Here is a 24,030-nt window from a genome sequence, read left to right as displayed (position 1 = left end):
TGGGGGGAACAAAACAAAAACTCCATCCTTGGCAGGGATCTTGAGTCACACAATCTGGGAAGGGAATGAAGTCCAACCTCATTTCCCTACTGTCTGGAGTCTCAACGGCAATTAAGTTCTGGGGGATGACAGGGTTTACATCCAAGAGGCTTCCATTCCAAAGTGTGGGGCTCTCCTCAAAAGACTCACTCACCCTGAGCATTCCATGATGAGGGAGCAGACACTGGCTCCAGGGAAGACCCTGAGTGAATTCACACCACACTGCCCTGGACAGTCTCTCCATTGACAAGGCACCCAAGAGCACCTGACCCAGAACTCTTTGAAGACAACACTGTAGGTGTCTGTCTTCTTTCTGTCTCAAGGTTACCTGTCTCACATCTACAGTGGGAATGCAAAGCTCTAGCTATCCTTATAGAATTGTAAAGTGAAATACGATAATTCACGTAACACATTTGTTAGAGGCATGGCAATGAGAACTCTTATTTACTACGAGCTTCTAGGTGGCAGGAACAATATTGGATATGACTTGCACAATCTCTGACTCTGCACTATATATAGATAAGGGTTTAATAAATGCTTGTGATGAGTGGGTTTTTTAAAAATTAAGAGTGAAGGAACATGTTACAAAACTACAAAAATTAAAGCAGTGTGGCAATGACATGTGAATGGACAAACAAATCAACGGAAAAGACTAGAGTGTACAGAATAAGCCCTAGTATATACAGTGATTTAGTTTATGATAAAGACATTGAGAAAGAAAGATTACTGAAAAACACTGTTGGTACAACAGGGTAGCCATCTGGAAAAATATACATTTAGACCCCTATGTCATACCTTGTGAAGAATTTCAGATTGTTCAAAAACTTAAAACATGAAAAATAAGATCATAAAAGTGCTGGAAGAATGCATGGCTGGTGGGAATGTAAAATGTTACAGTCACTTTGAAAAACAGTCTGGCAGTTCCTCAAATGATTAAACATAAAGTTACCACATAATCCAGAAATTCTACTCCTAGGTATATACCCAAGAGAAACAAAAATGTATCATAAAAACTTATATAAAAATACTTATAGCAACATTATTCATAAGAGCCAAAAAGTGGGAACAACACAAATGTTCATCAGCGGATGAATGGATAAACAAGGTGTGTTGTATCTATACACAGACATGCAATGGAATATTATTTGGTCATAGAAAGGAATGAAGTACTGATAACGTGCTACAACTTGGAATGAACCTTGAAAATATTATGCCAAGTTAAAGAAGCCAATCACAAGAGTCTGCATATTACGTGATTCTATTCATATGAGAGTCCAGACTAGGAAAGTAGATTAGTAGTTGCTTAGGGCTGGGGGGAAGGAGAGAACGGAGGATAAGCGGGTGACAGCTAAAGGGTAAGGGGTCTTTTTTTTTTTTTTTTGAGGTGATGAAATGTTCTAAAATTGACTGATGATGGTTGCACGTCTGTGAATATTAAAAAAAAACACTGAATTGTACACTTTAATGGTAAATTGTACGGTATGCAAATGATATCTTGATAAGGCTGTTAAGAAAAAAAAGAAAAAGATTTTTTAAGTAGAATTTTATGGAAAGACTTTCTAAGTACCAGCAAAACCCAGAGCTATAAAAGGAGATAAATTTGACCACACACATACAGAAAAAATTCTAGTTTAGAAAAATAAACATAAAAACAAGTCAAAAGACAAGAAACTGGGCAGTGGGGGTAGGGGGTACAATTTTGCAGCTCATATCCAAAGGGTTAATTTCCTTATGATATAAAAAGTGCCTGCAAAATTAATTTTAAAAGACCAACAACCCAAGAAGAAAATGAGTACACACACACACAAACAGCTTTTAAACATATGAAAAAATGTTCAACTTTCCTTATAATAAAAGAGAGAAACCATATAGAGATGCCTTTGGCCACTCTGATAGGCAAAGATAAAAAAGTAGAATATATTGATGAGGGTGTAGGAAAACAGATACTCTGACACTTTGCTGATGAGAGTAAAAAGGACACAACTTCCCAGGAGAGCATTTATCTAATAAAATTGTAAATGCATATGTCCTTCAACCCAGCAATTCTGCTCATGAGTTTTTATCCTGAGATGAGATCCTTCATGTGTGTGAAATGACCTGCATGCAAGGAAATTCATGATGGCATTGTTTGTTATAGCAAAGGATTGGGAAAAACTTAAATGCTCAACAATGATATAAATTATGTGATTTCCACATGAAGGAAATACACAGCAGCATTACAAAGAAATCAGCAGATCTATCAGGAATGAACTCCAAGAAACATCCTTAACTCAGATAAGAAGGTGAACAGTGGGTATGCTCCATTTGGGGGAAATGGGGACATTATACCTACATGGCTGCTTATATATGCACCCTTTTTTTTTTTTTTTTTGAAGGATCTATAAAACTGGGGCAGTGCTTTCTTCCATCAAGGCAAAGTGAGTGAACAGGGGTACAAGGGAGGTTTACTTTTTACTGTACCTTTTTGCTTTTTAAAACTATGCCATGGGGGTTGGAAAGAAGGAGAGAAAAAAAGACAGAGACGAGGGGAGGGGAAAAGGAGGGAGGGTGGGAGGAAAGGAAGGAAAGGAAGGAAGGAAGGGACAGTTAGGATTATTGTAGAGAGGAAGAAAAATATGTGGTCAAATATATCCTTGACAGATATTATCACTGAGGGTGGAATTCTAGGGATTTTCACATTATAAATTTCTGCTACATATGCGTACTTAATAATAAGCAGGTATGACTTTTGCCATAAAAAAAAAACACATAAAATTACTATATTGAACTCCTTAAAGAATGAAATAACAGTTTGAAATGTGTAGCTGTTGTTTACACTATTTTAAATTATTTACAGTAACTCCACTGGAAAAAAAATGAAAACAACAAAAAGAAAAAGAAAAACTGAGTTTGCCCAGTTGGGCCCTTTTATCTTGAGCTTGGAAAGCTGAACTTTTGTCCTGGAAAGTCAGTGGAGAAACAAGCACAGAACTTGGTGGAAGGGGGTCTTGTGGACGCCCAGCCTGAGGCTGGAAGCACTGAGATACCTACTCCCAGCCCAAGGCCAGAAGTCCTCACTGGCTCTACTTAACTCTCCACCTCATCTTCTCTCTCTCCACCATCCCTTCTGAGCTGGTTACAGGAGGAAAGAAGCAGACAGATTCAGGGGAGGAACCAGGGTCAAGTTCAAGGGCTCTAGCCCTTCATCTCTCTTAGCCTCAGTCCCTCTAGAGAAACATGCTCTGCCCTAGAAGGACTAGACCTTCCCAAACCCTATGATCCTTTAAGAACTGCAGTGGGCTTTGCAAATGTATCCAGGGGAAGGGCCATCATCCCATAAGTCACCTTCTAGAAGGCAGCATTTGAGAGGTGGAATCATTCACTCTGATTATTTGGGACCTTTCTCAGCAACCATCAGTCCCATCCTTTTCTCTGTTTCTTGCTGCCTCCAGCCTCTCCATTTTCGCGGCTGTTTGGAGCCCTCCTTGCTGAATCAATGGCATCTTGTCTGCGGTCTTGACCCAGCTCCAAGTGATGAACCAACTTCATTGGGAGCGTCTGCTGAGGGCTCTCTGAGAAGGGCCATTGTTCCCCCCACACTTGTCCAAAGCCTCCATTTAGGGACGGCTGTGAGCGTGGATGGAGGACATTCATCACCGGGAACATTTGCCAACAAATGAGAGACAGCTGCTGGGCTCGAAGGGTGTGTGGCTGAATGTCGCCTGCAGTGAGATTTATTTTTCCAAATGAGAATATCCTCACTTACCTTTTCTTCTTCCAAATTATAAGAAATGGGGGAAGTGCTCACCTTCCCCCTTACCTGTCCGAATCCACGGCCACCCCACTAATCACACAGCGTGCAAGGCATCATGGGAGCACATTAGCAAACAAGGCCTCCCGCACAGAGCGTGCGTACACTGCACACACACACCTGCCTCCAGGCCCACGGGGAGGAGTGGCTGGGTCACGCGAGCCGTGCCCTCTGGCCAGGGGTCATGCCTTGCCTCTCCCGACCCTCCACGTGCCCACAGCAGTGCCGGGTCCACACACTCAGCAGGGACTCCTGAAGGCTGGTTGAGAGAGGCAGATGCGAAACTGGCCTGAAACCCCTGGGAATTACCAGGAACAGAGCAGATGCCCGCTCCCGTGCCAAACGTTCTGCTGTCCATTTTAGGGGCTATAAAACTAGCCATGGGGACAAGGCAGGGATACGAGGAACAGAGGCCCACATACGCCAGCCCAGGGAAGTGCGGACTGGATGCCACGTGCAGCCTGAGCATCTGGAGCCAGATGTGATCCATGGAAGCCGGCTTCCAGAGGCAGGGGCGGTGATGAGGTGGGTGTGAGTGGGAAGGGAGGAGGGATGGGAGCACACGTTCCCTGTCATAAAGAACAGCAGAAGCACAGGACTGGCCAGGCCAGCTGAGGAGGCAGCAGGCAGACAGGACACCTGGAAGCCAGGCACACAGAGAAGGCTGCTTTTAGGAAAGGCTGTTTCATCAGCCAGGGCTCTCCTCGGAGACGGCTAAGCCTCAGCTGTGAGCACTGTTGGGGAATCCTCAGCCCTACCCCAAAGGGGTACACCAAGATGGTAGACTGCAGCTGGGAGACCCAACGCCCCATTTGACATAAGATTCAAATGTGGCTGCCAGTCAGGTGTGAAGTCATTTGAGGACGGAGGTCACGTGGAGCTCCATCAGGCTACACCATGCAGCAGAATGTGCCGTAGGGTCCGACGGAACCGGGTTTGGATCCTTCCAGACTGGCTGTGAGCTTTTGCTTGGGCTGCCTCTGGCCTCAACGGCTGGCTTCAATTTCCTCCATCCACAGAATAAGGATAATCATGTTTACTGCTGGATTCCTGCCTCCCTGCCCCCATGCCCAGTCCCGATTCGGCAGGCCTGGAATAAGATGAAAGTGTCCAATGGAAAAGCTCTGGGAAGCCTTTTATTAACATTCTCAGCTCAGCCTAACTCAGGGGAACAAGCCTCTGCATTCCAGGGGACTTCTCCCACAGCAAAGCAATGACAGGAATGTCACCGGAAGATTCTAAGATGCTTTTCCTATCAGAACCCTCCCAGGTACGCAGCTCCCCCCAGGGAGGCTGCAGGTACCTGGTGGAGGGGGAGAGTAGGTATGTGAGGTGCTCACCACCACCTCCCAGGAGGATGCAGGGATTAAATGAGAGGGTGAGAACAAAACGCCAGGGGAGAGAGGCCACTGCGGAGCCTGTGAACACGGCCGATACCAGATGTCGGCAGCGAGACTTACACTCGGCTGAGAGTCTGAAAACTCGCCTTCTGGTAGAAATAGCTGCCTGGTCAGTAGCTGTGTAACAGTTAAGTTTAAAGGCTCAGGCCCTCAGTTACCCCGTGGAGAAAACAGCTATGTTAAGATTGCTGACACATCTCACTGGGACATTCGTGAAAGTTAAAAATGGAACATACACTGAAATAAGCAGTAGAAGATACTGGTATTATTATTTTTCCATAATCACTATAATCACTCTTGATGCTCCACTTAATATCAAGAAGGCGGCAGCATCTGCAGAGCAGGGAAGATGAAGAAAGTCAGGGTTGATGGGTGGGGGGCAAACCCCCCCACCCCCGCCAGAGAGAGGCAGTGCTGGAAGTCACGAGAGGTCCACTGCATGTGTCCCAGGCAGCAGCTGCCAGGAGGCCAGGGCTTCCCTGGGCCCAGCGGAACCCCACTGCCAGGCCAGGGAGCAGCAACGTGGCTCTGAGCAGATGCTCTCGTGGGGTTGCAACTGGTAACCAGGCCATGTGGACACCGGTCCCGTGACTACAGGGGGCTCATCATCCTCCTCATCTTGTAGATGGGCACTTGGCACGGTAAGCGTCCACTGCCTGTGGGACTGAAATGAACTTCATCAGCCTGACCGAACCTCTTACTGAGACGTCACTGCTGACTGTGATCCCGCATCTAATTGCCCATCTCAGCAGCCAATCTCAAACACGTTCCCACAATGACCCAGAAAACCCGCCGTCTGGGGAGAGTTGAGAACTAGTCAGGAACAGTCGCGATGCCTAAGGAAGCACCATGGACTGCCCTCTGCCTGCTATGCAAGTCCCAGTCCAGCACTGAAATAATCACCTTTCATACATGTTCAGTGCTTTTCAGTTTTCAGGACACTTTCCATGCATGGTTTTCACTCATCTTCCCAACAAGCCTGGGACAGGAGTAGAGCGATGATTATTACAGATGGAGAAACCTGAGGCTGGGGTGACAGAGGATTAACGAGGCACAGTGTTCTCACACTAACGGGTTCAGAAACAGGAAGCAGCTTGCCCCTCCCTCACACAGCCTTAATGGCCGCATTACTGAAAGCAAAGGTTTTAGGCATCAGAAATAAACATGGCAGATCCATGGCAAATATGGCACAGTGCCTTGTTTCACCACCACCTACGGCCCACAACTAGCATCTTGGGGCTCTGACCATGTGCTGAACCTATGGAGAAGTACAAGATTTCACTCAGTTCTTATAAACCTCTAGGGAAGAGGGTAATCAGCCCCTTTCAGATGAAGAAACTGAGGCTCAGAGAGGGCAAGTAACTGCCCAACGTTGCAAGTATCCAAGCTGGATACGAACCAGGTCGGCATAAATCCTGCCATTTTCGACCATTATTATATTCCCTGAAACCTGCACAGTGGGAGAATAAAGCATTCAATGTCTCTTAACAGGGAGAAGTAATTCAGAGATGTTAGGTGGTTCAGAGATCAAACAGCTACTTTCCTTCCCTGGCTTTGCCTGGTGGGAAGGATGCAGGACCATCATTCGGGAATCTCATGCAACTGTCCTACACCTGCCACCAATGGGCTGTGCACCTGCGGGCTTTCTCCATGCCCAATCTCACCCTCAGAACCCCCTTCAGTAAAGTGCGGAAAACTGTAATAGGCCTGTAGCACCTCAACCTCTTCAGAGAAGTATGAAGGAGAATATTCTTCTAGGATGTGCTTAGATTTTTGCTGTGGAATAAAAGACTGGTGGTAACCTACCCATTTGTAAGAGGCAGTGGGTGACTGGGAAGCTAAATTCCACTGCTTGTAAAGTGCTCTCAGAATACGACCCAATTTTGGCTTTGATTGTAATAAACATACTATATTTTGAAAATCTTAAAAAAAAAAAAAAAGAATACAACCCAAGCTTCTGGCTCTCCCACCTCATCTCTCACCACCGTCCCCATTGCTGACTCTGCTCCCAGCTCCCAGCTCCTAAATCCATATCATTCAAGCTCTTGATGATCTCAGGACCTTTGCACCTGCTGCTTTCTCTGCCTGGAACTCCCAACCCTGGTTCTCCATGCAGCAGGCCCCTCCTCTTCACTTATATCTCAACCCAAATGTCATCTCAGAGAGACTCTCTGTGACCACCCTGGCTGATATTGGGACTGCTCCCTCCCCCTGCCAATTACTCTCAAAACATACTGTTTTTCATGTTACTTACTACTATCTGAAAGTATCCTTTTTTAGACCCATTAATACCGTGCCCAGCTTTATCTCAACACCCAGACGACACCTGGCACATGATGAAGCTCAAAAAATGCCTATGGTGTGAACACCTGGAAATTCGCCATTACAAAGGGCTATTTACACACATCAGCAAGTTCAGTAAAAAACCACAAACCCTTCTAATTGGAAAGGACCCTGGGGCTGACACTTGCACTTAAGAGAACAGAAATGAAGATCTACATTGTTCCAACACTGAGGTATACACATTCCAGTGGAGCCAGGAATGGGGAATGCAGGGCAGAAACTGAACTTGGTCAGTAAATGGACAGGTCAGATGAAGAACAGCTAGAAGAAAAAGACATCAGTGCATGAGAAAGAACAGTGGGAGAACAATCAAACCAGCAGAGCCAAAATCAGGGGTTTTTCCATTTTCTGAAAACCTTAAGCTTTACTTCTTGGCTTTTACACACAGATGGATTTGCTGCTCCCCATCCCCAGCTGAGCCACACCTGAAAGAGTTAGCTCTTCTGCCCACACTCACGAGACCCCAGGCAGCCTTGCAGAGCACACATTGGGCAGAGCAGAACTGGGCAGTGGTCTCCCCGGTCCAAATGGCTCTACCACACACGCCTTTGAATCTCAAAAAGACTTAAAAAAAAAAAAAAAAAAAAAAGACAAAGGAAAACAAGTATATTTCAAGTAGAAATAGAGGTGGAACAAAAAATTTCAGGGGCCAACTCTGTTCAGATTAAATAGACCCCAGGTCTGTTTGTGGAGAAGCAGTTGCTCTGGTTTGGCTGCACCCATTTTGAGTGAATATTCCCATCTCCTGGGTGGAGAGAAGCAAAAAATGAACTGCTGTACAGAGTCTAGCAACTTCGTGTCCAGTCAATCAGGTACTGGAAAAATCCAATTCCAATGCCTTCGACTCAACCTGATAAACCTTTGGACACAACCCTTGGCCGTGACCTGCATGTACTTATTAGCAATCTGAACCCAAAGATGACACCTGGTGCTCAGAGAAGCTGGAGGTGACTGAAAAATAACACAACTATTAAAAGCCAGCTCTACCATCCCAGGCTGATCCAAGGGTGGGTTACAAGCATCCCCTCCCCCCCTGACCACAGCAGGCTGCTAATCACCGCTACAGCTCTGAAAAACACATTAACTTTGGCGTGAATTGTAAGAGTGGTCTATTATCACAACCTCAGTGGCAAAGGGTCTTGGACAGCCCAGCACTTAACAGAAAGAGAACGGCCTCCCCATTAACTCTTCCCCCTGGCGGGGGGCTGCAGGGAGATGAGCGCGCACCCCACTCCCACCTCTCCACCGCACGCTGCACGTGCTGCTGGCGTTGCCGTCACTACGCCCAATTCTATTTCAAGTCAGATTTGTAGGCTTCTGGCATCAGCAGCAGACTATAAACAAACTCTTACAAATTCCCTTTCATGGGCTTCCCTGGTGGCCCAGTGGTGAAGAATCCGCCTGCCAATGCAGGGGACACGGGTTCGAACCCTGGTCCGGGAAGATCCCACATGCCGCGGAGCAACTAAGCCCGTGCGCCACAACTACTGAGCCTGCACTCTAGAGCCCACGAGCCACAACTACTGAGCCCGTGTGCCACAACTACTGAAGCCCGCACGCCTAGAGCCCGTGCACCACAACAAAGAGTAGCCCCCGCTCTCAGCAACTAGAGAAAACCTGCGCACAGCAACAAAGACCCATGCAGCCAAAAATTAAATTAATTAATTAATTTTAAAAAAATAAAAATTCCCTTTCATGCCCGTATCCCATTCCCCGCTACCAACAGAGATGACGTTCTCTCCATTATGTACCTTTTTTTGGGTATGTGTTCCCGCTCAATGTGTACTGCTTTATGAATTTTTAATGGCCTGAAATGCAATTGTCAAAAGGGCCCTTCTGCTTCCTACCTTTCAGTCAGCACTACGTCTTAAAGAGCCATCTGTGTTTCTGGACAGACATTTAATCCATTGCTTCCACTGCTGCATAGTTTTCTAGAATGTGCACCTGCTGTCATAGTTCACCTAGACACCAAGACCACTTCCTGCTCTCCACCACCGCAAATAACACTGCAAAGACCAGCTTCAAACCTGTCCGGAGTGGACCCATGCAGAAAGTTCTGAGTGTTCTGAGAACACTTGGCCTCCTGCAGCCCCTCACTTCCGCCAGCCTACTGGGCGGTTGTTTTGGCTGGTTTGGCTCTGAAAACTAAAAGAGCCCAAGCAAGCGTTTCTTCAGGTGCTCGTTACCGTTCCGGAGGCTCCTTCACCTGTAAACTCCCACTCACACCCTTTACTCATCTTCTTTTCTACTGAGATTTCTGCCTTTTTCTGGCTGATTTGCCAGAGTTCCTTGAATATTCTAAATGGTAATCCCCTGAAGCTTTTAGACAGTGTAAATCTCTCTCTCCTTTCTGCCAGCTGCCTATTACCTTTGTCCAGAAATCTCATTAATGAACAAAAGCCCTTAACTTTGATGCAATCAAACTCAGGAAACGAGGAGAGCAACCATTTCTCAATCACACAATCCTATACATGAGCACTGACAATACACCACCCGTGGAGTGAGGTGCTGTGGACACAACGAGGAATAATGGCTTTTGACCCTTGAGCTTTCACCCTCCTGGGAACACAGGCTTTCCATCAACTGTAACATGGACTCAGTGACCATGGCCATGGAGGGTCATGCAAGGTGCAGTGAGGGGTTAAAGTCTTCAGGGGGTCAAGGTCAAGGGTGAGTGAGCATTGACAGATAAGCCTGGCAGGCAGCCCTGAGTGGAGACCATTCTAGGTCAAAGGAACAGCATTTGCAAAAGTCCAATTTGGGGAATCACAAGGAATCCAGTATGGCTGGGGGCACAGAACAAAGTGATAAATAGCCATAGGGGCTGGACAAATAGGCATGGGCCACTGCAGAAGGAGCTCAGATTTTTTCCAGTGCCAGACCAAGGGAGAGCACATCTCCCTGCTCTCCCCACAGCCACTGGAGAGTTGCTTTAGCCACTGCCTGCACTCAAGGTAGAGGGCCTGGTTCAGGGACCCTAAGAAATCTGGGCTTAAGAAACCTGGGCTCACCTTAGGTACGTAGCAAGGTATTGAAGTCTAAGAGAAACCCACAGACAGAATATTCTAGAAAGAAAAGGTTCATGAGCATCCAAGTTAAACTACCAAGGTGGTAAAAGACACCCATTGGACAGGTCTGGACTGTCCTGAATGAAATGAAGACTTTCCTTCCTGGCCTCAGCTGGAAGCTGCTCCAGCTGCTGCTCTTGCCTTGGTGAAAATTCTCAGCCACAGAATTCCCCAACTGCCAAGTGTGCTTGTGCCGGAAATGTACCTAATAAAGTCATTAGTGACACAGCGGAATCTTACCCAAGACCCCACCAGGATCTCTGCCAGCCAGCTGTTTCCTCCTGAATCTAAACCATTTTCACACTCAGTAATGGTAATGTTTTAAGAAAAGAAAAGGAAAAAAAAAAAGCCATTTGTAGAGAATATTTTGCTCCAAGCTATGTGACTGGCCTTATTTTTTCCAGCCAGAGAAGAAATCTATATGCGCAGACACATGGCAGCCAAGGGTGAAGGCACAGAGCAGGGTTGTGGAAGATGCAGTGAGGGGTTGAAGGCTTGGGTTGGCGGGGGGTGGGGTCGAGGTCAAGGTGTCAAGGCTGAGTGAGCCTTGATGGATAAGTGTGGGATCTGGGCGTCAGTCCACCCCAGCAGAACACGTCCTCTGAATTCTCACTTTCTCTCTCCCAAGCTGCCTCAACCTCCCCAGGGCAGAAAAATAAATCTTGTTGTAGGACACCAATCTTATCCTTTAAGGGCATTAGGTAAATAGCTTTAGGAAATTTCAAGAAAATGGGGCTGATTGTCCCTGACAGCTCTTCTCCAAGACACATACACACACACACGTCCCAATCATGCCTAATGTCTGTGAAGTGAATGAGTTCATCAGCTTCTTTCCCCTTCACTGGGGCCCCACCCGCTAGGTATGTTAAGGGCTGCAAGGATGCAAAGAGGGGGGAAGCCAGACCCCCGACATCAGTGCCCCCCGTGTCCCCCAACTGTCCAAAGGCATTTTCAAACACAATCCCTGCAACCACTTTCGCTCTGAGATGACTTCCAAGTCTATTGCTAGGGCCAGGGAGGTAACAAAGTGCCCAAAGCTGCCTACACACTTTAGAGGCCTCCTGCTTAGGACAAGAGGCTCCCACCTGCCAGCTGCCATGCCCGCGTCAGGCGTCCAGCTGTACTTGAGAAACGAGGCTGAAACTGACCTGAAACTTGCCCTGGTGAGTGGGCTCCACGTCCTCACACAGAGAATGCAGGCTTCTCTGCCTGCTCCTCGGTCAACAGCATCATGTCGATGCCTCCCTGCAGACCTGAGAGCTCTCGGGGCCCTTACCTCGGGGTCAGAGAAGCAAAAACCCCACTCACTCATGAATTAGAGCCCCCTCCCCCCAGCCTCTTTCAGTCGTGAGTGGAGACCTGGGGGGTAGGGGCATGGGAGAGAGTCATGCTTCCAAAAGATCTGATCTCAAAAGCAACAGACTAAATTCTCCCTTGGAGAACAGAATGACCTTTCCCACTCTCAAGGGAACCAGTGCGTGGCGAGCCAGGAGCGACACCTGGATCCCATAACTCTCGGAGATTTGCCCCCAGCCTGAACTGTTTACAATTACACACACCAAACCAGCATCAGATGGGCGGGAGATGGACACTTGCCCACGGGGAAGCCAGGAGGTCAATGGGAAAAAATTATTTTAGTCGATGCTGAGCCTTCATGTTTGGAACGTTTATCCAAACTGTGGCGATGTTCTCATGCTCCCCCTGTGCAGATGCCAGGCCCTCCGCTGATGCTCATTTCCAGGGAGCTTGGGATGGCAGTGGGAGGAGCCCCACCCAGGGCTGAGACTACTTCTTCCACCCCTCGGAGGTGAGCAGGTCACAGGGCTGTTTAAGGACCAACAGAGAGAGGGCAAGAACTCTCCTGGGCATCCTAGCCTCTGTGACTACTCACATTAACCTGCCCTAGGTCAGGTGGGATAGCTGGCAAGGTTTCATGGTTAGCAAATGACTTGGACCATGAGGGTTGGGGAAGGTGACCGTCTTTGCAGCAGGCAGTGTGGAGCGACACTTTCTAGGGCCTGATGCAGCAGCAGGGGCTGCACCAAACAGATTTCACTCAGTCCTCCTCTTCCAGGAAGGAATGAGATGCTCCTCGTCAGGCTGGGAGCATGCCCCATTTCCCACCCTGCCTCTGAGGTCATCAGCGCCTCCTGGGGAAGCCTGGAGTTCTAGCCTTGGCTGCTAGAGATAAGAGCAGAGACCTGGAGGCATGGGGAGGCTCTCTCTTTCTGGGTCTTTCTGACCTTAGGTTCCTGGGGAAGATCCTTTTTCTAAAGATACAGGAGACCTGAACAGAACTGACAGAAAGAAAAAAAAAAAAAAAGGGAGAAAGTGTGAGAAAGTCAAGAGGAAGAGAATAAAGGAATGAAAGAAGAGAGCAAGGGTGGGGGAGGGAGAAAAATAGAGAGAGAGGACGTTGAATGTACAGGAGCAGGTGTGAGCCTGTGTGCGCCCAGGAGGGGTCTTGCAGCTCCTAACACACACTCACACTTGCCGGAGCTGGTTTTGTCATCAACCTGACCTGCTTTGCCACAGTCTAAGTTTCAGGGCACCTGGGACATTACTGACTTGAACCAGAGAAAGGCTTTCACGAGTCTCACCCCAGCTCAGGTGCCTGCAGTGGCTCTCTCAGGAGACCCTCAAGGGCTTCAGACACCTGGAAATGTCACCACGCACTAGACAATGGCACCGGACCGTCAAACACACCATGATCCTCAGCCACAACTCCAGAAATACCAGCCACAGAGACCCCATCTCCAAAACAGGCTAAAAGACATGTATCCAACTCTGCCATGACTGTCATGGACCAGCCGCACTGCATCAGGCACTCGAGCAATAGGTGTGAGGCTGTTTGATACTTGCTGCCTCTGTCCAAGCTCTGCCGCATCACCACCCTTTATTTCCTTCCACTTGTGCAGGAAACTGCCAAGCAGAAGCCACAAGGGGCCTCTGTTAATGGAAGTACCTAGTGGTGGTGTCCATCTTCATTTCTTCAAAGAAAGTGCTAGAAGGGGATGCCACAAAAGGCCTGATGATGCAAAGGGCAGTAGGGTGGTGACCATCTCAGGCACATAAGGAGTCTGGGATTGTAAATGAGAGTATTTTCCCCCAAGGAGACCCAAGATCATGAAGATGAAGATAAGATGCCCCCAAGCAAACCTCCCACCCAATAAGTCCCAGCCCTGATATCAGGGACACCCAGCGCCCTCGGAGTTCCTTCCCAAAGGCCCGTATTTGAATTTTAGTAAATCAGCTCAATATGTTCTAGGATTGTGGGTATTAAATAAGTCAGTGAAATCTCCAAACAATAAGCTCATTCAACACAATCTTTCTTCTCCCCCCTTCTGGGGACTTGAATATAGTTAACATGAATAAATCCTGTTGTGTAAAAACTGGGAGAGAAGAAAAAGGGGGGTGGAGGATGGAAGGAAATGGCAGGATTCCCACTTGTTGGTCTAAGAGGAAGGCTGACAGTCCTCAGAACCCCCCAAAAATGCCAGTATGCCAGGGTAGCCTGGGGAGATGGTGGTAATAGTTTGCAGTCCGGGGAAGGAAGTATCTGGAATTTCCCCACCCATGCACTCCCAGCTTCTCCTCTGCAGCCCTCAAACTAGAATTCAAACTAGTACTCATGTTTGTACTCAACCTAGAAGTGGGTCCTTGGGCTGCCCCAAACCTGGTCCTTCCAAGGTGGACCCGCCACAAGCCAGGCCTGACCCTGCATCAGGGAAGATTCACTGCAAATATGCACAAAAAATATTCCCTGCCTCTACCTCACCCTCCACCACTGTCCCCCAACAGAGTTGAGAAAATTAGGACTCAGGACTGCAATTATTCTACTATTATTCTGCTATTATTCAGCAATTCTTCCTGAATACCCCAAGAACAGGTGGAACAGACCTGCCTCTGTGGGTAACTAGTGTCCTGGACACATTTATGATTAAGAAGAGTTGCATGTGTGAAATTCTCCTGTGTAATTCATGACTGAAAGTTATCTGGGCCCATATGGTCCTCAGGGATGAAAGTTCTGCAGCCTTCCAACCCACTGTACTTAACGAAGATGAGAAGACACAGAATCGGCTAGCCGGGTCATAGAGCCAAACACAGTTCACCTGAAGAACAAGCCAGTTCGACTTAGGGTTTGAGTTTCTGAGAAATGGGAACCACTGAGCTCTTCAGATTCCGTTAGGACCGCCAGAATGATACTTCCTCGTTCTCGGGGGATTCTGCATCCTGTCTCCTGGACTGGTGAGCAAGGGCTACTGCTGCTCGTGCATCGCAAGGCTTTTCCCTGCCTGGAAACAAAAGGGCTGATCCCTTACGTCACATGGGAATAGGTGCATTATTTTGCTAAATCATGCATTCTCCCCCCTCAAAATCAATCCTAGCTAGCACAGACATGCAGGATTGCCAAAATCAAAAGGTCAGCCAGGAAATAATTATGGTGCAGACTCAATTCCAATTCAATAACTTCACTGGTGAAAAAAAAACAAAAAAAAAAACAAAACAAACCTTGCAGCATAAAGCCTGCCAAGGTCAATACATTAGATCCATGTGTGTGTAGCAGAAGGGTTCCCAGGGTGGGAACCCAGAGCTAAGGCTTCAATATTCCGTGACCCTCCTGGGCACATCTGCTGCCTGGGTTTTAGGAGACCTGCTTTTCCTTTTCTCTAAATAGAGGGAGAGCTTCCACCATCACCCTGTTTGTGCCTCACAGATAAGTCTCTTGCGTTTAGCATACCGTCACGTAGTCATTTTGTTTTGTGCCAAAATTCTTCACTGTCTTCTGCTGCACCTCCAGATGGTTGCAGGCATGACCACACCAAGACCTCAGATGCTATTTACAACCTGTGATGGCCAACCACACGCTTGATGGATTCTTCATCTTGTATCACAGTGTCACAAATGGCTAGTGTTTGTTTTAAAGTCAGCTTTCTGGAGGTATAATTTACACAAAGAGAAAAAAAAACAAACACAAACGCTTCCCTGTTGACTGCACAGCTCTAGAACTGTGTAACCACCACCACTATAAAGATGCAAAAAAATGAAGATTTGTATCATTCTAGAAATTTCCCTCCTGCCCCTTTGTGATGAACCCCGTGTCCCAGCGCTAGCAGCTACTGACCTGTTTCCCTTTCCAACAGTTTTGCCTTTTCCAGAAAGTCACATAAATGGAATCATGCAGGGTGTATAGGCTTTTCGAGTCCGGCTTCTCTCCCTTAGGATACTGGTGTGTATCCTTCGTGGTTAGTTGCAAACGGCTAGTTTTTAAGCTTTGGACTTCTGCTTTCTTGTCAAAGAGACGAAATAATTGGCTCTAGTTCGTCTTTGCTCTGGAGCAACCACATGTTCGGTTTAGAGCCTTTAAATAAAGCTGAGGCCTGGGAACAAGGTGACCCACCATCTCGGGTCTGCCCGGGACTAAGGGATTTCCTGAGACTTGGCACTTTCAGTGGCAAAACCAGGAAAGTCCCAGGCAAACTGGGACAGTTGGTCACCCTCCTTGGGAAAGACGCCTCCACAGGCAGGAATGCACATGGCCCCGCTCAGACTCCTTCTGGAAGCAGCAGGCTGCTCTCTCAGAGCTAACAGCGAACCATCCTTCCTCCATTTAATCAGGAGCAGACGGCCAGTTTGCAATCCGCTGGGGCACAGCTCACCACACTCAACAGGCCTGCTGCTGTCTTTGATATCCCTGGGAGGGGCTCAAGGAAGTGAGAGGAGGACTCAGGGGTCTGTTTGGGAAACAACAGAGCAGGGCTTCTGCTGCTGTCGGTGCCCCTCCCTGCTCCTCCCTGAAATTTAAGGCCCACAGAGAGACGGGAGGTGAAAATACGCTGGGCTCATCTGGTTTTGCACCAGTGCAGCACGACGTCCAGGGTAACGCAGGCTCTGACTTTTTCTACACGTTCTCCCTACTCCCTCTCAATGGAGTTTTTTGTTAGTTTGTTTTGAGACCAACTAGGGAGAAGGTGAGAGCCAAGTGACAGAAAATTAGTAAAGAGCTTGAAGTTCTAGTTAGAATTTAAGAGTCTCTCCTATATAAACTTACTGAGACAGCAAAGAAATTCCTTGCCCAGCTCCTTTCCAGCTGACCTCAAGGGGATTACACAGGTGCTCTGAGAAGCTAGGCTGCCTGGGAACAGGCTGAACATCCCCAGCTCAGAGCTCCCAACAGCTTCGAAAAGCATGTGATGGGCACAGCTGGTGCCCAAATTAACTGTGAGGAACCACCCAACCCCCAAGAAGGCAGGAACTGGTGGGGCCAGGACCACATCACCGAGGTTTCAGGGTATTTGTTCCCCTGAATTAATACAACATTGCCCCTTACAAGTACAGCACAGAAGCTCTTAACAAGTTATTCCATCAAGCAGCAGTTAGTAATCATTATCCTCACTCGTACAGGTGAGGAGACAAGGCCCAGAGAGATTAATTGACTTGCCCAAGGTCGCACAGCGAGTTAGTGGCAAAGGCCAGATTAGAACCCTGAGCCCCGGAGTGCCCAGGCTGGCGCCCAGCTCCACGAGATCCCTCAGCCATCGGTCCAGAGCATGGGCAGAGCCAAGTCTGTGCCCTCGGGAGCCCTGGAGGCCAGGTGAGCTTCTGCAGAGGGCACAGGCAGGCTCATACTCACAAGCAGAAACCTGCAGCATCCTTCTCTGTACCACCAGACAGCAACACCCCTGTGCTGGAACAGACAGAAACAAGGCTCAAGTCGGGAAAGCCAAGGGTGGCCACTGCTGGCTTGCATCTCCACTTCTGGAATCTGGCTTTTGAGATCGTGCCTCATTTCCCTTTGTGACCCAGGGCTGCTCCTGAGGGCCGGAACCTGAGAGAGGAGGCACTCTTGTTGCCTGCAATTCATTCCTTCATTCATTCCCCCATCATGTCTCAGGCACTTACTATGTGCCTGGCAGTGCACTAGGGGCTGAGGGGGAGGGATCCTTGGAGGAGAAAGACACCCCTGTCTTGAAGGGGCTTCAGGGGAGACAGACATAGAGGCATACAATGATAAGACAACGTGACTTTAATTCAACAAACAGTTTTCGAGCACTTACGATGTGCTACACCTAAAATAGTGAGGGAACACAGAGCAACTCAGGGGAGGCTTCATGGAAGAGGAGGCATGTGGGCCAGGTCCTGAAGACGGAGGAGCGTTTCACTGAGTGGCTAATCCCTTCCTGGCTAAAAGGACACTGATAAGGAATGAGCCTGAAAATTGCTCCTAGAACTTCTTTCTAAATAAGCCCTTGCTGTTATTAGAACAGGAATCTACCCTTTAGAAACTCACTTCTCAGGGATCTCTTATCTTGGTTGTGACTTGCTGAGTTGTTGCTTAATCTCTTTCGGCCTCAGTGGATCTGTCTCTCAAATGGAAGCGAATAATCCTGCATTTCAGAGAGTGGCTCCGGGCTTTGGAGACACATTCACACAAAGGTCCTTGAGAAACAAATTCCTCACATGTCCGAAGGCATTCTCTTTCCCACCAAGGCTGCGTTCTCCACTCTCAACAGGAAATTGGTTTTATTTATAAGAATCACAATCCTAAACTGGAGTCTGTTGGGCTGCCCACATTCCCTCCCTCATTTTCCTCCCCTCCTCAAGACACATCCTCCCTCCAGAGATTCCTGAGCAACCACAGAGCAAGGAGCATTGAAGAGTGCTCGGAAAACCTGACGGACTAACACTGGAGGTTGTTTTCTAGAAGGGGAAACTGAGGCCTGGAGAGCTCAGCATCTCGCCTGACCAAGCAGATCCCTTGGGACTCCCGGTTCCCAAGCTGCTGCCTCTTCCTTGCACCCTGACTGTTCTCCCTTCCATTTCAGCCTGGGCTCTGGGCAGACCTGCCATCCTCCCTTGGCTTGGGGAAAGTCTCCCTTCTCTGGATGACAGAAGTCTTTAGAGAAACATTTCCCATCATTAAAGGGATTTGGAAGAAAACTGGCACAGCTTCCTCAGCTTTGAAGCTCCTTGGCCCCTCCCGGCCCTTTAATGGTCCTTGGAACCAGCCCAGCTCCCAGAGCTCCCGCCCCTTCAGAAGAGGGGAAGGGCCCAGAGCAGAATTCCCCCACCCCTCCTGGCCTTTCAGCACCAAAGGTGACCTCTCAGTATTTGTTTCAGACCATTTCATTGCCAAGGCATCAAGGGCTCCCACACAAAGAGCTTCAAAGTCAGGAGGGCTTGGGGTCAAGTACAACCATGAGCAAACCCTGAGCTTAGGATTCGGAAGCATCACATTGGAGACTGTTTTTCAGTAGCTTCCCCACAGCCTTTTAAAGCCCATAATAGCTTCAGGTGAATTACATTAGATTTCTGTAGGTACCACAAGATTTGGTTAAACCACATCACGTGAGTATGGAGGGGGTATCCGTTTCACTCCACACTTGCTCTTAGTTTTCCAGGTGAGGAAAGTGTTATATAATTATCTTTTTTCAATGGTTCTCATTGTTGGCTACACAGGAGAATCACCTAAAAAACACAACGCCTAAGCCGAACCCTTAGACCAATTAAATCAGAATGTCTTGGGTGGGGTCTATGCATCCATATTTTTTAAAGCTCCCTGGATGTTTCCCACATGTGCCTAAAGTTAAGACCCTCTGCTTTAAGTAGAACTTCAACTGGGAAAACCTGAGCTCCTAGACATGGAAAAACAACATATTCAGATGATTCTTCTGAAGGTGAAAGGAATATCATCAATCTGTTTATCTCTTTTAATTAGTTTTCCTTTTTTGGACCTTCCCTGACCACAGATCTCATGATTCTCACATAAGCGTTCAAGTATTTTTACTGGCTTGACTCTTCACAGCTCATCTCTACCTTCCAGTACCCTAGAACCAAGTGCCCTCTCCCGGGAATCAGGTGATACGATTCAGAAACCAAAGAACACAGGAAAAGAATGATACACTTTCAGCCAATTACTGTGATCCAAATTAAAGTGACTATCTCAACCTTGCATGTTTGGATCCAAGTGTGATGCAATTTCAGGAAGCTTTCGCATGGCCTTCCAAGTGCGATACCACAGATAGGAGGTCAGTCACATTTGGCCCTGGACACACCAGCTGGAAGAGCAGTAGGAACCAGAATCCTTGACTACATGGTGTGAGTTCAGCCAGTGGGCTTATGCACAGTGATACAAGGATGCCCTTATGAGATTCATAAATATGTAAACACCCAAGGATGGGAACCGTCTCAACGTACCCCGCAGGGCTTAGCACAGCTTAGACAACACCAAAGAGATTCACGTACAAGATACAGCAATTCTACCATCACTTTCTAGGACAACTCTTATAAAAGCTCCACCTCTCTGGGGAAGACACCCTCACCTACTGCCTCCACCACCACCTTGTTTTTGCTTAAGAGAATCATGGCTGTCTCCAGAATGGCTTAGAAGGGATGAGGAGAAAGCCTGGAAATGTTTCTGCATTACACACAGGGTGATATCCCCACCACTCTTTACCTCCAGACATCTCTTTACCTCTTACAGAACAATGGAAAATCAGCCCAGAGCCTAAAAATGATAGGCTGGTTTTGGAGATGCACAATATGTGACATGCAGGCTGGGGAACGTGGAAAACAATTTCTCCTACATGGACTGATTTGTGAGATTTACAAATGAGAGAAAACATTTTGAGAATCTGGAGATGGTGATGAGGCATTCAACCTATGTGGGAGGAGAGCTCAAAACTGGGAATTTAGAAACATAGAAGGAGACATTTAAATAACAAATTTTAAAAGTGTCACAAACAATTCTTTACAATTTTTACCTATGTTCTGAGAGCCCAAGTATATCTTGCTCTTCCATTTAATTTTGTTGTTAAAACCACCATACCTAGTCATTCCATAATTATTCAATCTTACCAAAAAAACAAACAAAAAAACCCCTCACTCTGACAAGCAAGAGGAGAGTACAGATACTAGTTAGAGTTGCACTGGTTAATTGAAGATTGGATCCCACATGCTTAGTTTGGCACAGATCAACTTTTCAAGTCAATGACTGTTCAAAGCACAACTCAGCTTCTCTAGTGAATGGGGAATTCTACATCCCTGGTGAGGCGGGGGATCCCCAAATTCCTCGGCTTAAAGGTCTAGTAAACATATTAGTAGCATTCACCAGTGAAACCTGGAGATTTTTCTCCATAGTCAAACACTAAAAGATGAGCTGGATTAGCCTTTGCAATCCAGATAATTCTCAGATGTATTCGCTTATCACTCGCTGTGCTTGATTTACTGCAAAATGAGGAGGCAGATACATGTGTTACCAAAAACATAAACACTCTGAACTGGAAACTAAATTTCCTTCAGTTGGCAAAAACCTCTTAGAGATCTTTGAGGGTGGGAGGATGTTAAACCCCCAAGAGGAAAAGATAAGTAAGGAGACTTTCTCAGGTTAAGGGCCAAGTCAAAAGCTATTAATACAAAAACCTTCTGATATTAACTGGGCATTTGGAAAGATGACACAAAATGTAATCATTTGCCCTAACTCAGAAAGATTAATACACTGATTTGAGAAAGTAGTTTACAACCAGGACCTTAAATCAGCAGCTAACACAATTCAGGAAGGGCAGACTCTGAGGTGGAAGTGGCCCTCAGGGAGGCGACTCAAGTCTCGAATTCCCTGCGAGGGTCCCTCCCAAAGGGCGGGGGGCCCCAGCGGGGTAGGGAGCGGCCAACTGCCATTTTAGAAGGAGAGGGCCTGTGGCTTCCTCAAGTGTTCTGAGACTACCGAAGGACGCATTCAGGCACAAAACTGATGTGATCTCAGCAGAATCTGAGACAAAAAAACCACCCGGTTAGAAATGTGAGAGAGGCTCCAGGGAGGGTTCACAGAAAACAAAAAAAGAAAGGTTGCCAACTAATTTAACTCCGTCTCCCCAGCTGGCTTCTGTGCTCCTGGCAAAGACCCTTCCTTTACACGTGAAGCCCTGCCCAAGATTTAGTTCTTTCACCCTCACCTGTAACCAGGTGACCCAGATAAGGAAAAAAAAAAAAAAAAAATCAAAATACACAACTAGTTTAGGGAACCAAAGCTGAGCCCTAAAAGTTAGTTCAGAAATGAGAAACCACTGGAGTGAGATTCCTTGGGAATCTGAGCGGTCTCCTTTATTACTCTCTCCCAGGGGAAAATAAATATAGAAACAGTATTTCCTTTTGCAGGTTTGGCAGAGACGAGTCCAGGACGAGAAAGTGCAAGAAGCTTTCCCAAAGGAAAGGAGTTGGGGGGGGGGGTGTCCCGGGGGGTCCCCGCAGCGTCATGCTTAAGGGGCAGCTCCTTAACCTTTTCCAAACGATGTGCAATCCGAGGCTTCTAGACTCCAGCCCCGGCGCTCTAAGCACGGGAGCGAGTCGGGCACAACCAGCACACCAGCGTTTGGCCGAGATCCCCGGCCTAGGCCAACCCCAAAACTTGCCCAGCTGCTTACGAGCTAAGCCCTTGGGCTGACACGCGCTCCACCTGCCGGGCACCCCGCTCTGCCCCCAATCCCTGCACCTCGCTCTTGCTTGGGGGTAAAGCAGCGGAGAAGGGCTCGGAGAGAGACAGTTTACCGGAGCAGCTGAACGACTGCGATGGCCCGACCAAGCCCGGAAGAAAGCTGCGCGCCCACCCTCAACTTACGCCCAAGCGCATCCCCTCGCAGGCTTTCTCCGGGTTTGCAAGAAGCCCTCCACTCCGGCTGGCGCCCGCTCGAGAAGCCCCAACTACCTGCCCCTTTGCCACCCAAGCAGCCCCGCACTGTTCCGACCTCACTCGGGAACTCCTCGGCCTCGCTCCATCTTTCCGGGGCGACCGGGGCTTAGAGGGTGGGTCTCCAAGCGCACCCCGGGTCCTCCAACAGGTGAGAAGCCTCGCCACGCCGACCCCGGCCCTCCGCGCCCGGGAGGATCAAAGCGCCCGGGCCGCAGCCGCCACCTAGGAGTCCGCTCTACCAGCCCGCGGCGCCGCTGTGGCCCGGGTCTTCGGCCCAGATCCGGGCTGGGCGGGGGCAGCCGGCCTGGCTCACCTGAGCCCCGGCGGGACGCGAGGCACACCTGGTGACGCCTCTAGCTATCCCCGGCCTTGCTTTCCGGCGTGGCGCGGGGCGAGTTAGGTGTTGGGGGCGCGCCGGCCCCGGACCCGCGTCCTCACCTTTGAACCGCTCCATCTGGGCCGCGGCGTGCGCTCCTCGCGGCTCGGCTCCGGCGCTGCGCTCTCTGCGCTCGGCTCCGCGCCCAGGGCTGCCGCGCTGGCCCCTCCCCGTGAGGTCACGCTCGCGGCGGGACCTCCTGGCGCGGCTGCCGCGCCCGGGGCCCTCGGACCCGGTCCTCTCCCGGCGCGCCGGCCCCGCCGGGGAACTCCGCGGCCGGCCCTGGCGGACCTAAAGCGCTCAAGTCCGTGCGCGCCCCGGGCCCCACTCCCGCGGCCGCGGCCGCCTGGCAGCTGCTTCACGTCCCGGCCCCGGGATGGTGGGAGGGAGACCGAGACGTGCCCAAACCCTGGGGGAGGCCCCGGGGAGGGGCGGGCTCGGGCGGGCCTACGAGAGCCGTTCTTCCAGCCGCCGGGCTGCGAACCCACTGCCGGGAGCGCGAGACTGAGGTCTCAGTCGGAAGGCAGAGAGGTGCCTAGAGCGCCCCCCGCTTGACCCCCGGGCCCGCGCGCTTTCGCCTTTGGCATTTCTCGAGGGGGAACGTGGGGAGAGCGCTGGGGGCAACCGAGCCCGCCCCCAGTTCTTTGGGAATCGCTCCCACTCTCTCGCAGTCTCTCTGGGCAGCCGATGGCACACACATCTACTTGCTGTCTTTTACCCCAGCCCAGGTTCCCTGGGCGGCTTGTGCCAGGCTCTTCTGAGAAGGACTAGGATTTCTAGAGCCGCCTAGATGAATCCTGGAGCGCTGGGTTTCTGGGCTGGCGCAGCGCCAACCGCTCTGGAAGGGTACCATCTCTTCCATAGGGAGCTCAATCATGGCTCTAACTGCACCCGGCACCACCGCTGCCACCAAGGTCCACACTTCCGTCCTTTACATTTTTTTGTTGTTGTTTTTTGGGGGTTTTTTTTGCCATCGATCCCTCCACCCTCTCTCACGCCCTCTCAACACGCCCATGTCCTCCCCACCTGCCCCCAAAGAAGATCCACGTTTTCCTTTAAACTTGCATTTTCACTTTAAAATCTCAATCACAGTTTTTGCTGAACGCCTGGTTTTTCAACACGTCTCCCCCAACTTCCTTGAAGGAACACTTAAGGATGATTTGTTGTTGCTGTTTTCTAAAAGACATCCTAATTCTTCCTTGGAACAGCAGAGTTAGCTCTGATGTTTGGAGACCTTCTGTCCCGGCAGTCTTAGAAATGTTTTTCTCAGTTCCATTAGCAGCTAACATCCAAGGAGCCACCCTCACAAACCAGGCATGATGCTAAGG

At 48.9% G+C, this 24,030-nt stretch overlaps 1 protein-coding gene across 6 annotated transcripts in view; it reads right to left on the bottom strand.

Annotated features, from left to right (window-relative positions):
• The window catches only part of AFAP1L2 (actin filament associated protein 1 like 2), a 100,110-nt gene extending 76,836 nt beyond the window's left edge, over nt 1–23,274 (bottom strand). For 2 of the 6 annotated variants that reach the window (XM_036829050.1, XM_036829057.1), the window contains exon 1: nt 22,765–23,274. In XM_036829050.1, coding sequence (XP_036684945.1) covers nt 22,765–22,780 — 16 coding nt within the window. In that variant the 5' untranslated portion in view covers nt 22,781–23,274. Of the gene's footprint in view, nt 1–22,381; nt 22,575–22,639; nt 22,718–22,764 lie in introns of those variants that run through there. The other 4 variants (XM_036829054.1, XM_036829060.1, XM_036829058.1 and 1 more) reach the window with 4 other exon arrangements.
• Nucleotides 23,275–24,030: the final 756 nt, after the last annotated feature.

This window comes from Balaenoptera musculus, chromosome 16, assembly GCF_009873245.2.
Source record: "Balaenoptera musculus isolate JJ_BM4_2016_0621 chromosome 16, mBalMus1.pri.v3, whole genome shotgun sequence".
In the NCBI taxonomy this organism is placed as follows: domain Eukaryota; kingdom Metazoa; phylum Chordata; class Mammalia; order Artiodactyla; family Balaenopteridae; genus Balaenoptera; species Balaenoptera musculus.
Note: the sequence above shows the minus strand (reverse complement) of the source record. Positions and strands in the feature narration are given on the sequence as shown.